Source organism: Tachysurus fulvidraco, chromosome 3 (assembly GCF_022655615.1).
Source record: "Tachysurus fulvidraco isolate hzauxx_2018 chromosome 3, HZAU_PFXX_2.0, whole genome shotgun sequence".
Taxonomy (NCBI): Eukaryota; Metazoa; Chordata; class Actinopteri; order Siluriformes; family Bagridae; genus Tachysurus; species Tachysurus fulvidraco.
This window is the reverse complement of record NC_062520.1, coordinates 18935258-18952599: the sequence shown is the minus strand read 5'-3', so window position 1 is coordinate 18952599 and position 17342 is coordinate 18935258. Positions and strand designations below refer to the sequence as shown.

General features: G+C 37.8%; 2 protein-coding genes across 6 annotated transcripts; both read right to left on the bottom strand.

Annotated features, from left to right (window-relative positions):
• Positions 1 to 115: 115 nt before the first annotated feature.
• casp2 (caspase 2, apoptosis-related cysteine peptidase) lies at positions 116 to 8640 on the bottom strand. Of its 4 annotated transcripts, none has more exons than XM_047811046.1 (12): positions 7943 to 8637; positions 7572 to 7728; positions 6695 to 6838; positions 6507 to 6584; positions 5698 to 5770; positions 5369 to 5460; positions 5050 to 5229; positions 4738 to 4866; positions 4472 to 4562; positions 4153 to 4353; positions 3813 to 3922; positions 116 to 3212 (listed from the first exon to the last, which is right to left on the bottom strand). In XM_047811046.1, exons 2-12 carry the CDS (start codon positions 7722 to 7724, stop codon positions 3078 to 3080), a joined length of 1386 nt encoding a protein of 461 aa, XP_047667002.1. In that variant the 5' UTR covers positions 7725 to 7728; positions 7943 to 8637; the 3' UTR covers positions 116 to 3077. The 4 variants fall into 4 exon arrangements, with proteins under 4 accessions (XP_047667002.1, XP_027004556.2, XP_047667003.1 ...); XM_027148755.2 differs by having other exon boundaries at positions 4159 to 4353; positions 7943 to 8632; XM_047811047.1 differs by lacking the exon at positions 6507 to 6584 and having other exon boundaries at positions 7943 to 8640.
• Positions 8641 to 9911: 1271 nt separating this feature from the next.
• m6pr (mannose-6-phosphate receptor (cation dependent)) lies at positions 9912 to 16899 on the bottom strand. 2 transcript variants are annotated; one of them, XM_027148758.2, is made up of 7 exons: positions 16572 to 16899; positions 16103 to 16259; positions 15855 to 16015; positions 15514 to 15623; positions 13178 to 13308; positions 12919 to 13045; positions 9912 to 11441 (listed from the first exon to the last, which is right to left on the bottom strand). In XM_027148758.2, exons 2-7 carry the CDS (start codon positions 16255 to 16257, stop codon positions 11319 to 11321), a joined length of 807 nt encoding a protein of 268 aa, XP_027004559.1. In that variant the 5' UTR covers positions 16258 to 16259; positions 16572 to 16899; the 3' UTR covers positions 9912 to 11318. The 2 variants fall into 2 exon arrangements, with proteins under 2 accessions (XP_027004559.1, XP_027004557.1); XM_027148756.2 differs by having other exon boundaries at positions 16586 to 16898.
• Positions 16900 to 17342: the final 443 nt, after the last annotated feature.

Below are 17342 nucleotides of genomic sequence, written 5' to 3'. Positions count from 1 at the left end.
CAGGAAACATAATGGTAAAAAACAAAAGCACACCTGGACATGCAATCATGCAGAGACATCCACAAACATACTCAAATAGAAAATCATAAACAAAGCCATTTTACATTTACAAATGTATTTTTCAACCATGTAATTTTATTCAGACAGTTTTGTTCTTTCTTTTTTTTTTTAATACAAAAATATCACAAATTATTGACAGCATTGTCCACAGCACTGTATCTGACTTATACTGACGGCAGTGTATAACAAAAACAATTTTACTGTTGTCATAAAATTTACTAGTTTACTAGAAAGTTTACTAAGAAATCTTTTCAGTAATGGGACTGAAAGGAAAACACATCATACAATAAATTTATATAAATAGTTCATAAGCCCACAGAACCGTCATAACAGAGCTGTTGTTCTTTTGTATTTCATCCTATGTCAAAATCAAACAGATTATGTCCCAGAACAAGACAATATCAAATGCTGTGTACAAATACATGTGGGGGATCGTTGTAAAGAAAAAAAAAAGAAAAGAAAAAAGAAAAAAAGAAAAAGAAAAGAGGTCTAGATGCCATACAGTTTAGACATTAATAAACTGAGGCTGGGTTTCATATTTTTTAGAATAGTGCAGGTTTTCAATAATCATTAACACACAAAACATTCTGCACGATTCTATTTGATCTAGCATGGAATTGTATCATGAGATAACGGCATTCACAGAGCCGGGAAATCAATTCTGCTCTGAGCTTATAAACTGGAATGCTGAAAGTGATCTCTCTTTGTTTTAACACTTGGGGGTTAGATTAAAGTATTTCCTCTTTGCACTTCCTGCACAAAAGGAAGGCATTATCAATGAGCATTGAATCTTTAGGAATCTACAACACAATCTGGTACAATTCAACAGAAGTTAGTTCTGTTTCCCTCCAGTGTAACAAGTATTAATTAGGCACCAAAAAGATGTCTGCTTGGCAGATTAGAGAAAATATTTGTCTGTGATAATGTTTAGTCAAGCAATAAAATATTACCATATATATGAGCTATATGAGCTATATATGAGTTACGCTGCCATGTCAAAGTAGCTTCAATGGAGTACAATTAAATAATGTAAAAGAGACAGACGAGTGAAATATAGACGATAAGAGTTTAACTGACATGTTAAACTGTGTTACAGAGTCGTGACTCAAGCGAGACAGGCAGACATATGCTATTTGGTTCAGAAGGAATGCCAAAGTGTGCAAAATAAAGTGTGCATTAAAGCTGCATTATGTGAGGCTTTGTAAAGCTTTTCTCCTTCACTATTCACAGAACTGAACTGAGTGAGGGAAATCTGCAGACTGAGGCAATTACTGTACTGACCATAAAACACTGAATCTTGTGTAGCTCTAACCACATAGTCTAAACCTCTACTGCCCTCTGGTGGCAGAGACGAACAGAAAGAAAACAACTAAATGTACAGGTGGAATGTAAGCTGATTAATAGACCATTAATGTAGTAATATAATGCTACAAATATCATACTGATATCAATACACTCTTTGCTTCCTCCAAAGCTTTTAAGTATTGACCAAGTCTAGGATTTTTCAGAGCGAAGTGGAGACACTGCAACGTGCTGCACCACAAAATCTGTGGCGTGGAATACTGCAGATCAATAGAGCGAACTGCAAATGAGTGTGCATTTACTGACTCAAACGTTTAGGGGAAAGAGGGGGAAAAGAGCCTGATGGAGTGAAGGTACTGAATAAGCGCTTATCACTGTGGCATTGGTTCTGCTTGAAAACTGACACAAAAGCATTTGAGCAAAAACACGTTTAAAAAAAGTAATTAAAAAAAAAGTTAAATGAAACCTGCTAAAAGGATAAAAACTGTACAGAGTCCATATATTTCCTAGAAAACTAACAAAAATAGATCTGAAACTGTTAAAAAGGGTTACACCATACGTAATTAAATTGTGATTAATGCATATGAAGGCAAATCCCAAAAAAGACACGGTATAAGAAAGGTCCAAAATATTGGCTTAAGCTTTGTAATACATTGAGATAACATATATAAAACAATTATGGTTATTTACAAATGATCATGTGCTCATGTACTTAGATTCATATAAAACTATTTCTCTCTTAAAATACACACCCACTGTCCACTTTAATAAGAACACCTACTGGTGGTTATCCAATCCAACATGTGGCACCAGCAAAATGCATAAAATCATGCAGACACAGTTCAAGAGCTACTGTTCACATCAGAATAAAGAAAATGAAATAATGTGATCTCTGTGGCTACCTGTGGCATGGATATTGGTGCTAGATGGGAGTATTTCAGAAACTGTTGATCTCCTGGGAATTTCACAAACAACAATCTCTAGAGTTTACACTATGACGCAAAAACAAACAAAAAAAGAGTGAGCAACAGTTGTGTGGGTGTAAACACCTTGTTAATAAGAGACATCAAAGGGAAATTGTTTAGAACTGACAGTAAGGACATAGTTTCTAAATAATCACTCTTTACAGAACAGAAAGGCATCTCAGTATTTCACAAAATATCAAACCTTAACCTGGATGGGCTACAAGGACAGGAGACCACACCAGGTTCCACTCCTGTCAGCCAAGAACAGGAATCTGAGCTGTCATAAAACGGTCATAAAAGAGTGCATTACGGTCTTCCTGTCAGCTCAGACCTGACTGGTTATTCTCTCTTATCAACAAGGTGTTTCAGCCTACACACGATCTGAAACTCTTGTGTGTGATGTTAACATCAACTGCAGCTCTTGACCTGTACCTGAATGAGTTAGGAACTGCGCTTATGTCACATGATGGCTGATTGGACAACTGCATAAAAGAGAATGTATAAAGGTGTTCCTTTTAAAGTGGACAGTGGGTGTAGGTATATTTGAAACTGAATATAAAGTGAAGAACAAACTGGAATGAGATACTGTCATGGCCCAGAAGAAGCACATACTATTTACAGGGCAGAGTTGTGTGTCTTTGTAATTTAGCGAATGATCCTGCTATCATTTATTGCTACTAATTTCAGAATCCTATATATTGCAGAGTTGGGATGGTTTTTTTTAAAAGACATGCATGAGTGCCTGTATGTCTAGTTATTTGGGCAGTACTTGGGAAAGAGGTAGAGGTCTTTGCAGAGTGAACTGGTGAATTCAGACATCTCTTTACAGCGATGGTGTGCCGAACCTGGAGCATGGCCTTCCCTCTCCTTAATTTGGCTATTCACCTACATAGAAAAAACAAAAGAAAGAAGAATGACAAAACAAAAACTTGATCAAACAGAGTTACATGCTGTAGATTAGCTTTTTACAATATGTTTATCCAGTGAAGATTGTACACAGCCAAATGAATAAGTACTGTTGACTCTGCTTTCAGTTATTACTTACTTGTCTATTCAGTAGCTTAATTGTCTATTCAGTAGCTTTTTACAATGACATCAAATATGTGCTGCAACACCAATATCTACACAGCTAAGTCATTGCTGAACATGTTACTTGTGGAATAATGTAGTTTATAGTGAAAATATATTCATTTTGTAGAAAACACAAAATGACAATACCACAATACTTATTTCTCTCACCACAAAACCTTTTTGCATATTCTTGTTTCTGTGTGTAAAAACGTTTAGTAATTCTCAACTGTACTATATACGATCGGTGCCTGGGGGCACAAAAGAGCAAAACTGGCTGTGTTTTCAGGGAGGGAGGTTTGATGACGTTAGCCAATCCTAGTGACGTAGCCAGTCGTAGGTGTCTATGAGCTCTCGTATTGGATGTGAGAGTTTAAAATAATTTAAAAAGGAAAAATGAGGTGTGCCTTTTATTACCTGCACCAGTATATCTGATAAATGTGTGTCTCTGGCTCTCTGCCTCATAGCTGTGTTGAGTTCCTGAATGAACCATGAGCCTTTCTTTGTGTTCCTCATTGCAGCAGTGCCTATGTTCAGACACACAAGCAGGCACACAAATGAATACATTTAAAAGGTGTGAGCACTCTCACATTCAGAACTCTCCATTCAAAATAAAAGTTAATCATTCACAAAGCAAGTGGTGCTAGATAGAATGATAGCTGCTGGGTTGCATGCAGAGGAAAAACCTGTTAAAAGATTATGTGGATATCCAAGCACACAACAACACATGCACACAAAAACATAAACGGATACACACTGAAACCTTTGAGAGTAGCAAAACCGCAGATCATGTCAGATCTCTGGGGAAGTTTCACTCGCAGTCTCTCTGCCTCGCTTATTTCACTTGCTCCGTTCTGTCTGTCATGGTTCTCTTCTCTCCCTGCATCCCTCTGTTCACAGCCTGTAGGCTGCATCGCATCATCACCATCTAATTGGTCCACACCACAGTCCATCTCCTCTGAAACAAAATGCTGTAAGAATCACAACACAACTCCCTGGTAGCTCTATGTTTACAGCATTCTTTTCAGCATATAACAAATCATTTTATATCGGTGTGACACAGTAAGTGCACCAACCTCCTCTACAGGCCTGAATGAAGAACATTTTTGGCTTGTTTTGAAGCAGGGGACAACGAGAGTTATCCAACCTCTCAAATACCCAGTCCAACTGAAACAGAGAGAGGCAAATTAAATAACCAATCATTCCAGACCAACAGAATCAGCTATTCTAAACAACTGATTCTACCTGCAGAGATATAAAGGACACCTCAATGGCATATTCTGTGTTTGAAAACTAATGGTATGCTTGATATTTTTACTTTAGTGCAAAAAAAAAATCTTACTTCCAGCAGCTTCCCATCAACACCGTAAATGGAGCCCTCGACCCCATGAGACAACAAACACACAACACAGCAGTCAGACACAGCGTGCTCTGGCTGCTGAGCAAACTGCTCTATACAGGCCTGCATAGCCTGAAAGGCAAACAGCATTTTAAATATTTAACACACATTTACACACTATTCTAAAGCAACAATTACAATCTTACCACCTACACCTACAATGTACTGGCTACTAAAGAAATAAGACAGACCCTATGTATACTTACAGCACTAATTCTTGGTATGTTTGCTAAGACAAAGTGGACTGAGGTGTACCTGGACAGTGAGATCTTTTTGAAGGCTCACTTTGAAGTCCAGCTCAGTAAAGAGTCTCCTCAGCACCTCCTCATCTACCTCTCCCCCTCTCCGTGTGTCCAGCTCTGATAATTCAGGCTCGAAGTGCACGTTACTCAGCACCAAAGCAAGACCACGTGGACTAGAGCTCATTTGGTAGGCCTGAAAAAATAAACAGAGTACAGGAAATGTGTGAGTGTTCATAGTGGTACTCAGGTAGGTGCGCAGTGGAACACGTGGACCTCAAAGATGTGTGTGTGTGGGTGTGTGTGTGTGTGTGTGTGTGTGTGTGCATGTGTACCTGAGCACAGTGAGACAGGTAGAACTCCTGTGTGCATGAGAGCACAGCAGTAGTCAGAGGACTGTCAGCATCCAAGCACATCTCCATAGACTCTGAAAGGTCAAAACAACCATATTATTCTCTACATACTGCAGTAGTGCAGGTTAAACAGGAGTTACTTTAATATCTAAATTACACATCTAACTACCAACAAAGATTGCGTCTGTCTGAATAATAAGTGTGTGTGATTTAGAACAAAGAGTAGAGGTGACTCTTGCCAATGCTCTGAATATTTACATGGCTGCTTAATTATTTTCCTGTCTCTCTCATTCAAATACACACACACTCACCTTGGGTGCAAGCTCTTTTAGCACGCACTGCACACTCCTCAGTCGGAAGAGGAAGTTTAGGGTCTACAAACCTCTGCATAAAAAAGAACACAAAAGCAGGTCTGAGTTTAAAATAGTAAAGCTAGCTGTCATTCTAAGCTGATTTAGCTATTCTTCCAACTCTCACATAAATCAATTTCTGATGTATGGATACCATGTATTATGGGTTTGAAGGCTCATTATTGTTTAAAATCTTTTGTCTGTTGGTTCGCTGACTCATTCAGGATTACCAGGGTCTTTGGGTGTGGCACTGTGAGAAGTTGAGCAAGTGTTTCCTATCTCAAGGAACTGCCTTCGTACTTACATATTTATGCAACTAACATGGACCTATGAGTTAGGGTGTTAAACTAGGGTCAGATACCCTGTGTTCATCAATTTGTCTTCACTGGAAGATAAACGACAAAGAATGATCGCGGAACAATAAACTCACTCTCTAAGAACAGATATGAGAAAAGTGTTGGTCACTGATTAACGAAGGAATTGTAGTCACCAGGGTTACAGCTAATGCAAAACCATTATCATAAATATAGCTTGTACTGTAAGGTACTGACAAACTTGTGTGATGTGATTGTAAATTTGCTGTATAGTAAGTAAGTTCATGCTTTTTAAATTGATAAAAGAATAAAGAAACAAAACAATGCTGATCTGATTAGATGATAGGTTTGTTTTCCATAAGACCTGAATCGTATGGTTCAGACATGCATTGCACTGAACAAAAAAAAAAACACCTCAGAAATTAATTAACCATTTCTGCTTTTTACATGCCTCACCTCCTGGTCTTTCCTTTTCTTAGCAGGTGAGCTGTCCTGTGTGAAAGAGATTTCACTCCCACTCTGTGTAGGTGAGTCCTGCCACCAAATTTATTCAACACTTGTTACAAACATGCTCTTTCCTCTGGAATTTGTACCTCTCTAGGCAAGTGCAAAACTTGCTATTAAAGTGTATGCTGTTTACTCACCTCTCTGAATCTAATAAGCAAGTTGGAGAGGTGCTCCTGCTCTGTCTCTTTAAGAGCCGTGCAGAACGTCCTGAAAGCTCGGGGGCCACGTTTCGGGAGTAACATCAACAAACGCCAGCTCCTCCTTTGGGATGTTGTCTCTGCCTGCAAGATTCAAATTATGACATGAATATCACACTCTTACTACAGATACTTAGATTTGATTTTCATCCATAAAGACTTAAAAAAACCACCATCTTTATAAATCAGTGACTGTCCATAGACAAGCACTGAATGTATGGTCAGATAAAATCAATGATTTGGGCAGACATTAATTAAAGTAAGCAGTACAAACACAATAACTAGGCCTATGCCGCAGCTTCCCAGCCCTGGTCCTGGAATGTCTCCTGTCTAAAACCTTCTCCAGTGTTTCCCCACTCTTAAAATACCTCATTCAATTACCAACCCTTACTGATTAGACATGTATGCGTTGATAGCAGGGAAGCACTAAAATGTGTAGGACCTCAATCCTGAGACCTAGGCCATACTGCCTGAGTGGACATTAAACATAATAATAAAATAATAAAAGCCTCTTGACTCGAACGTTTCAAGTAGAAGGCAATTAGAGATGGATTTTGTCACGATATTTTGAATGGTGCTGGGCCTCATTTTTTGCACTCTGCTTACAGCTCCTGCAGTGCAACAGAAACCAGATCCCTTACCTTGACCTCATATTTCACTGACAGCTGATAAATGACAAAATATGCCCTGAAACCCTGATCTCTGTCTCCACCTTTAACTTTAGTTTAACGTCTTTACCCAAATACTGTGTACATGAATTGCACAATCTGCTAAAATGCCTATAATTCAATGCCTACAATATTAAGTTAATCCTTACCAGAATGGTTTCTGCCATGCTCTCTGTGAGAATGTCTTCAGCCTGCAGATACTGAATGAGCAACTCGTCTACCACCAGTTCTCTACAAAGTGCCACTGAGTTCTTCCTCAGGGCCACCTTGTCAATCTCTTTCATGCCACACCCCCCGAGCATGGTGCTGTGGAGTGGAGGGAATATGGTTGAAGAACACAGACAGACAGGTAGGAAGACAGGTTGACAGACTGGCACAGGCAGACAGACAGACAGGCACAGGCAGACAGACAGACAGACAGACAGACTGGCACAGACAGACAGGCTCGATACTCTTTTATTATATATAGCATGGTATGTCGCATTGTAATGTCATTTAATTGGATATAAAAATGTCTTACCGTATTTTTTGTTCACTAATCCACCTCTAGTATGTGAGAATAACCCTCCTTTAGGTAAATGTAGCACTGACACAGATGTGCTGAACGGTTCACCAACAGGAATAGCAACTTTTTTGCAGTAATCTACTCCCTCAAGTTAGCTAGCCAGATGTTTCCTTAGCTGGTTAAAACACAGACATCCACCAAAACAAAATAATAAAAAAAAACCTCGCTTTGTATAAGGAGACACAATTCAGTATACACGTCTGAAACGCTTACTATATTTTTGTTTCCTGTAGCACGCGAAGCTAATTAGCAATTCCTGTTTACAGTTAGCTAGCCACAAGCTAAAGGCTAGGCAAAGTTAAAGCTAGCTCAAAAACAAAAAAGGGAAAGAAAACAATGCACAGCTAACGACTCGTTAGCGGTCTGTATTAAACACAATGCATTACATTACACAGAGTCGCTGTATCTAATACTGAACACTAACGGATTCGTCGTTAAACAGAAACGGACGCGAAAAAGTTATTCTGAGTTACGGGGGAAATAGTTTTAAAAAATAATTGACAGTACAAAGATTGTCCTGGAGCAACTTCCGCGCCAATAGACAGCGAATGAGAATTTTCTCCTCCTTCTTCTTTCAGGACAGGTTAAAACACACAGCGCGTTATTACTGCCACATACTGGCGTTATAAATAAGGATAAATAACGAGGGTCGGTGTGATGTGACCTGGCAGAGAACAGTTAACACTGAAGTGTGTTTGTTTCCTCTTATACCTCAACATTTTGCCGTCAATTATTAACGACCAACACGTCTTTCACACGTTTCATTTAGTATAATTATTGTTGAAAAACATAAACATTTTGAAATCTTGTCCAGGTTTGATGAGCCTGTGTCCACTGAAGCTTCTGGTCTTTGTGAAAACCAGCTTGATCTGAGATTCTCATATAGTTAGCATCTCAGATTATCCGGGTTACTCTGATTTAATCTCAATTATGCTTCTTTGTACCTAAAGAAATTAAGATTAATCAGACCAGGCTCTGTTCAAGTCTTTTCACAGAATCTGTGCCCACTGCAGTCCCAGCTTTCAGTTCATTGTATACAATACAACTAAATTTAGCTGGCAACTCTCAGACAATGCATCTAATCATAAAACTTTATATTAAGAAGTTTAAAAAAATATGAAAGAGATGGATTAGGAATAAATGAGCATGCAAGATGATTTGAATGTATTATCGAGATGTATATATTGCAGATAGTGTAAAATGTTGGAGTGCATCCTGAGGTGTATATATTGCATATTTTAGAAAGTGACATGGCACATTGTAGTGTGTTGAAGAATAATGATTTAATGATGACACCGGCCTACGTTTGCAGTCGGCTAGGTTTAGGAGCTCAGTGCCTAAATTGCGCTGTGCTGTATTAACTACCCAACACAAGTCCTTGTGATTTTCCCTGGTGCTGATAGCATATACTGTGAAACCATATGTGAGTATAATCTTAATGGTGCTGTGATCGAAGTTCACCAGGAGCTGTGTGGGTAGTCTGGCCTGTTTCTGTAGGAAGTATAGACTTTTTTTGTGCTTTCTTCACCAGATGAACAGTGTTGATGGACCATATGAGGTCCTTTGTCATGTAGACTCCAAGGAAATTCTCAATCATGCTACTTACTCCAATGCTGCCAAATTATATGGCTGATTAGTTCATTTTATAAATGACTAGGTGTACTGGTTTTTATAATAAAGTGCTCTGTGATTGTATTTGTTGTGTGTATCACTCATTAAAAGGGAGGATGACAGAATAAGATGAAGATAACTAAGTAAATACTCATCATATATATGCAAACTAGTAAGAATGACTGTTTCTGTTGTTTTAAATATATTACTACAAATTGGTGTGATTTGGAAGAATGTAGTTTAAAGCATCATATTGGTAAAACTGCAATATATCGATGTGCAGCTCATAGCAAATTGTAAACAGCAAACAGGCTGATCATCAAAAGCTTTATTCAATCTAATTTCACCGCAGCATAAAAAAGTGAGTTTATATTCAGTTTGGATGAACAGACTTTCACAAACTTGTCAAAATTTACAAAACTTTTTTGAGTTGTACCATGTGATTATGACTTCTGCAATTATTAATAGTTTGTATGCTAAACTGAAACAAACGACAGTCTGATACAGAACCAGGTTCCTAGAAACAGACAGAGCTCTGGTCTTAAATTGGAACCTTTTTCCCCAGATACTGTTTTAGTTATGAGGAGAGGGGGATGTAAGCCAGTAAACTATATTATGAGTACATAAGCAAGTATTATGTTATAACAAATGTAAAAGAACATCACGGTTCAATAAAGCTTAAGTGCAAACACTGTCACTATTATACAACTTTGGAAGTGTTTTTTTTAAGGTCTAATCTGTTTTAAATTTTATTCTATTTTGTGCAAATATTCACAGTATAATCCTACTCTCATAATTCAAGTTCTTATTTAAATGCCTAAAAGGAGAAACAGAACTGATAATTTCACAAATATTTGCAATTAACAAATAGGCTTGCTTTCCAGATACACTTAAATATTCCAAATTTCCACGGATAGTCTTTAATCAAAGAGAAAGCCTTGTCATTTAAAGACATTTACCCGTAGAATTTTCATGATCACATACAGTACCTTGCTCACTATACTTTAGTAAAATGTAGCCATCCTCTCCATTGGCTTATCAGCCTTCCTGACAGAAACGTTCATAATAATATTTAATATTGTATATTAAGTGTAATACATTGTATACTTTACAATATACAATTATACTTTAGTGCTGCAGTGTGTTTTCCAGTGTTTTCATTCACTCAGAGCCACAAACTGAATCGCTCCCTGCCATATCAGTGGCTCACAGTAACACCAGAATGCAGAAGTAACCATTAAATCAATGTAATCCATATTTACAGTTAGGAAAGCCTGGTGGGGCAGAAGCAGTGCATTAATATCAAATATTGACTGAAAATAATAAGTAATAATAAACCACTTAGCCAATCCATAATGATACAATCTGTAGGCTTCTTTGGGCATAAATAGAATTTGAATGATGAAATGTGTGTGCTATCTACTATCAAATTCTGTAAAGAAACAATTATTTATACATCTTTTTGGATAAATGACGATTGTAAAGTTTGTCCAAAACAAAACACACAAATCAAAAGCTGTTAACAGTTTTGCTGCATATTTTTCAAATTTACAAAGAGTAACATAAAATGTTTTTGAAGCACAGCACTTTCTTGTAAATGTCTAAGAGCAATATAGGAAATGCATAAAGATAAGTGCATTAAACAACTGACACACAGAGAAGCCTTCCTGGCCTACACCTGGACAACCCAGTGCTCAGCTCACTCGATTACATGCCATGATCACATTGGAAGTAAATGGTCATCTCTTTCCTCTGGCTCTTCTAAAGTCTCAGCAGTAACGCCCCTATAAGTGGGTGGCTCTTCTCTGCTGCCACGGGAGCGGCACACAAAGTCACATCCGTCCTGTAAAAGTACAGATGTATATATCATATTTACTTCCTATTCAGACAAAATAAATGAACATAAAGGCTTTAATAGGCAATATGATTAGTCAATGTACAGAGTAAGTTTAAAAAAGATGATTACCAAAACACCTCACAAAATTAATAAAATAAAAATATTATATTTCTCTTCTTTATCACAAACTTTAGATATTTGAGAAAAAAATCTAGCAGTTTTTGTAATAACTCTAGTTTATGTGATGAGAAGGAGGCACATCATATTTATCCTGGCAGTCTCTGATGTGTACAAGTATAGTTACAGTCTAAATATAGTACCACTTAAGCAATTGAGGCCTGAACAAAGTACTGAACTGCTTGCCTGTTATTATTGCCACAGCGTTATTAACACTATTACACTCTACACTGTTATTATATCTTTAGGTTCTCTACCTGCTCTGGTTTACCTTCATTCTCCCCAAGTGCCTGTCAGCTCAAACCAGTCTGGCTTTTCTTTTCTTCCATTTATCATCACTGCATTTCTGCCCCAAGAACTGCTGCTTACTAGAGGCTTTTTGTTTTTCCACAGAATTCTGTGTGAACTCTAGAGACTTAAGTAAAGTACCTAAACACCAGAGGATCAATACCACAGTTAATGCTACTGTGATAACATTTTCCCCCACATTCTGATGTTTGATGTAAATATTTACTGAAGCGCTTGACCTGTACCTACACGAACTTATACACGGTGCCAATTCCTTATGGTTGGCTGATTTTGTTAAAGCATGAATGAACAGTTTTGTGTGTGAATCTAAAAAAAGGGTCTGGTAATCCCACAGCATTTATAAAGCATTTTACTTTAGCCACATACTTTTTTAACTCAATTTTTAATAGAATTTGAATTTGCTATCCTGCCATTTTAGGGTATCTGTAAGGGTATAATGGAGAGGCAAACTTTATTAACGCATGTTCACAGTATAATTTTAAAGCTATTAAACTCCTTGATACTCAGCAGCAGCTCACTGGTCAAAGATAATCTAATGTTGGACTCAGACAGCCTTTAGCAGAATGCCTTGATGAGGTCTGTGTTAAAACCTCTCACCATATATACAGTTAGAAAATTAGGAAAAAAGTATACAGTGCTTAGTTTGCTTAGTATAAATATTCAGCTTTTCCACATTTTGTAGTGCTACAACCTAACACATAAATCTACACAAAAGATCCCAAAATACTTTGCAAACTTACAAGTAAAAAAGATAAAGTTATGTTGGGACACGTATTCACCCCTGTTGCTATACATACTTACACAAAGCACACAAGAAAATAGTAAATAAATATGAAATACTGTATATACACAGTTTTTGAATAATCTTTTCAGTTATGTGTTTTGTGCATTTTCCGATTAATGACTTTACTGACATTTTATGGATTCCACATTGTTGAATCCATAAAAAAAATAATAAAATAAAAATTTAAAAAAAGAGGGAGAGAGAGAGACTTACAGCTGACAAGTTGCCTATTTCTGACCAAAAGCCTTTGTTTGGGAACTGTTCAACTCCTTTTGCTCCAACAATCAATCGCTGGTAGAGAAATCCACATATGAGGTAGACTGCCAAGCATGAGCAGCAACTAAAAAATAAAAGCATAAATAAAAATCACATTGCTGACATTGTTAGAATATTTAACAATGCTGCTTGTTATCCTGCTTTATTACCATAACGGTCATGTTTAGACTGCTTTGATAATGACTATTATACTCACACAATGAGAAGTATGGATCCAGTGCTGAGTCTGGATTCAATCTCAGGACACACGGCACTGCTGTCCAACTCAAACAAGTAAAAACAGTCAGTGACCCTCTCTCTGTCCTCCAGAACCACTGACAGCTGTCCCTAAAGCAGAAAAAAATGAAAGATATTGTATGAACAAGACAGCATGGACACTGAAGCAATAATAGTGAATAATTAACCCCAGTTTCAGAGATAATCAAAAAGGAAAAACATTCTCTCTCTTTTTATAGTGTACTGCTGGTAAATGACCACACTTGTGGTGTATTACGGTACATAGGTTATAGTATACAGTGCCCTCCACAGTGGCACCCCTGTTTAAGATGTGGACTTCTTATAAAAAAAAAAAAAAAAATTATTATTATTATTATTTTTAAACAACATAGAACCCAAATGCAAAAAAAGAGAAAAATCCAATCACACATTTAGAAAAAAAAAACAACAACTTGAAATCATGTGCCACATAATTATTGGCACCCCTAACAATTCCTCTGAAGAATTTAATTGCTTTTTTTTAAAATATATTTTTCTGTACTTTTAATTAGTAATTCATGACTTCCTGTTTCCCTGGGGTATAAATATGAGGTGACACAGAGGCTTAATTCTCTTACCCATTTGTCAACATGGCAAAGACAAGAGAACACACCATTCAAGGCAGATGTGTGTCGACCTTCATAAGTTAGGCAATGGCTACAAGAAAACAGCCGCTCGCCTTAACTTGCCGGTATCTACAGTCAGAGGAATCATTAAGAAGTTTAAAACAACTGGAACAGTGACAAACAAGGCTGGAAGAAGTCCCAAGTTTATCCTCCCGCAGCGCACAGTGAGGAGAATGGTAAGAGAATTAAAAAAAATTTCTAAGCTCACTGTCACAGAATTGCATCAAAGAGTGGCATCTTGGGGTAACAAAGTCTCCATAACAACCATCAGACGCTCTCTACACCAACAAGACGCCAACAAGCTGTTTGGGAGGCATGCAAGGAAAAAGCCTTTTCTCACTAACACTCACAAACGTAAACTTCTGGAGTTTGCTAAGCGGTACTAGGACTTCAACTGGGATCGTGTGCTTTGGTCAGATGAGACTAAGATTGAGCTTTTTGGCAACAAACACTAAGTGGGTCTGGCGTAAAACAAAAGATGAGTATGCCGAAAAGCACCTCATGCACACCGTGAAGTATGGTGGAGGATCTGTGATGCTGTGGGCCTGTTTCTCTTCCAAAGGCCCTGGGAACCTTGTTAGGGTGCATGGCATTATGAACGCTTTGAACTACCTGGACATTTTAAATAAAAACCTGATGGCCTTTGCCAGAAAACTGAAGATGGGTCATCATTGGGTCTTTCAGCAGGATAATGATCCAAAACATGTGGCAATATCTACACAAAAATGGTTCAGTAGTCACAAACTCAAGGTCCTCCTATGGCCATCTCAGTCCCCAGACCTCAACCCAATCGAAAACCTGTGGGGCGAGCTAAAGAGGAGAGTGCATAAGAGAGGACCCAGGACACTGGATGATCTAGAAAGATTGTGCAAAGAACAATGGTCAAAAATCTCTCTCTCTCTGTGTTCTCCAATCTTGTGAAATGTTATAGGAGGAGATTAAGTGCTGTCTTGTTGGCAAAAGGGGGTTGTAAAATATTAACATCAAGGGTGCCAATAATTGTGGGACACATGATTTCAAGTTTGTTTTTTGTTTTTTTCTAAACGTGTGATTTTTTTAACCACCAAAGTAATGTACTTAAATGAAAGGTTGGATTTTTCTCTTTTTTCTTGCATTTGGGTTCTATGTTTAAAAAAAGGAGAATTCCACAACCACATCTTAAACAGGGGTGCCAATAATTGTGGAGGGCACTGTATCTTAATGTGGATGGCATTTTGCTTCCTTTGAACTGATATAACTTGCAGTGAAATGAAAACCCAGCCTACTGCTCCTTAGACAGTGCAATAAAGAGACTAAATGAAAAATAATTTATGAATGTAACACATTTACCTTTTGCACTATTTGATATGCATGAGGTTGTGGAAGAACTGTACAATCAGCTTGGACCACTTGGCTGTCATCAACACTAGCACAGTGAAGCACTGACATGAGAACTCTGCCACTGCTTTTAATTTTTAGCATAAAGCTTCATTCATGTGATTGCAACGTTAACACCCCTTTCCTCTTGCCTTCCCTATTAATCAGGTCACCCACTACACACTTGCAATATGTTCCCTAAAGTATGTTGTTCAAATCTACAGAAAGAGCAGAAATAAACAAAAAAAAGAGCATAACTACTTTAAGAAAGAAAAATGTCTGAATGAGAGTTTACCGCCGTTTTCGTTCTGTCACAGGAAATCATGATCATGGCTTTCCTGGACTCCTGTTTACAATGTTCATGATATTTCTCCCCACCCAGGTAGAACAGCAATATCCAGTCAGCTGTAGGGAGGGGAAAAATAGACAGCTACTTCCATATTCACGGATATAATCATGTAGACAAGGAAATAGTTCTTAGATATTTCCTGCAATATGAAATTCAGTACATGTCTAATCGAGTGTTTATATTTAGTGGTGCAATAAGTACATTTATTTTAACAAATTAGAAATTAAAAAGCACTAATTCTACCTGAATCTGTGTTGTGTGCATGTGTTTAACAAATGAATACTCACTTCCTCTGACAGCCTGTGTTAAACTGTAATTCCCGATAAGCACTTTCTTGCCTTCCTTGTCCCTTTGCATCACTCCTGCATCTTTCATCCCGTCTGCATCACCACACACCTGGAACACGTACGTGTACTCCTCATTTCCCACTTTGGTTGTAGCTGTAAAACTATTAAAAGTGGAGAAAAAACAATGAATCTTTTGCAAATCTCTTGGATAAGGATCACTTCATGTATGGCTAGAAACCTTTACTTACCTCTGATTGGTGAGTGGCTCCAGGAAACTGAGCACTTTTCTCTCTGATACATTTTCCTGGACCAAACGGCACCTCTTTGTGTTCTCACTTGCTTGTTCTGAAGTGGCCATCAGGACAAAAAAAGCGAGCAATCTCCAACATATCAGCTGGGCCATGACTGAAACCACAAGCAGAAATATGCATTAGGTAGTTTAACCGATATGTCACAAGATTTAACCACACAAGGCAAAGAAGTTCAGGAAGTAAAGTTAAAAACCAACCAAAAAAATCCTGCACTAGAAGTCAACTTAATGCACAATCATGCATTAAACCTTAAGAACCAACAACACCTCTTGTTACAGGGAGGTCATAGTAAAGAGAAGCTCATTATTTATTATTTTACAGCTTTCCAAATTGCCCCCAATTGCCAAAAGGACAAGCATGAGCTAGGCAGCATGTCATAATGATGTACAGACTAAAAAGACAGTACCTATAAGAACATACCCTTTTCAAGCTGATGTATAAGACACGATGGAGCAATACGAAAGTAAACTAGCTGAAGCTGACCAGGTGACTTTAGGTAGCTTTATAGCAAGTTCCTGTTTCCTGGCTAGCGAGCTAGTTACAGATAAAGTAGCATCGAAAACGGTGCACACAAATGCATTCGTGCGCGATAAAGCAACAACAACAAAAAAAAGCGGTTATAATTGATATCCAGCCCGGTCGCTTCACGCAACAGTTCAAACCTGGTAACAGAAGAAAACGCTCATGATTCAGTGTTTTAATCCTAAAGGCGGAAGTGAAACCGAGCCACTGAGCCACGTGATTCCTCACGAGGCGAAACGCAGTGCTACCAGCAGGAGGTTTGAGTCACAGAGTCAATTTAGGGCACGTAAATGTGTGTGATTCTTACACATTGTGCCAAATTTGTGCATTGGTGTAAATATATAAAAAAATAAAATTTGATTTAAATTTGATTCACGTGGCTAATTCAATTGCTTTGTCCCATAGGCTCACAATTTGCTTCATTTAATAATATTCATACTGAATGTAACACTTGAATATATAGATTTAACTATATTCAACTTTAACCTGATAGCCTCATGGTTAAGGTGTTGGACTACTAATCAGTAGGTCATGAGTTTGAATCCCAGCTTCGCCAAGCTGTCACTCCTGGGGCCCCTGAGCAAGGCCCTTGACCCTCAATTGTTCAGTATTAAAAAAAGCATACTGTATAATAATAAATAATGTAAGTCACTCT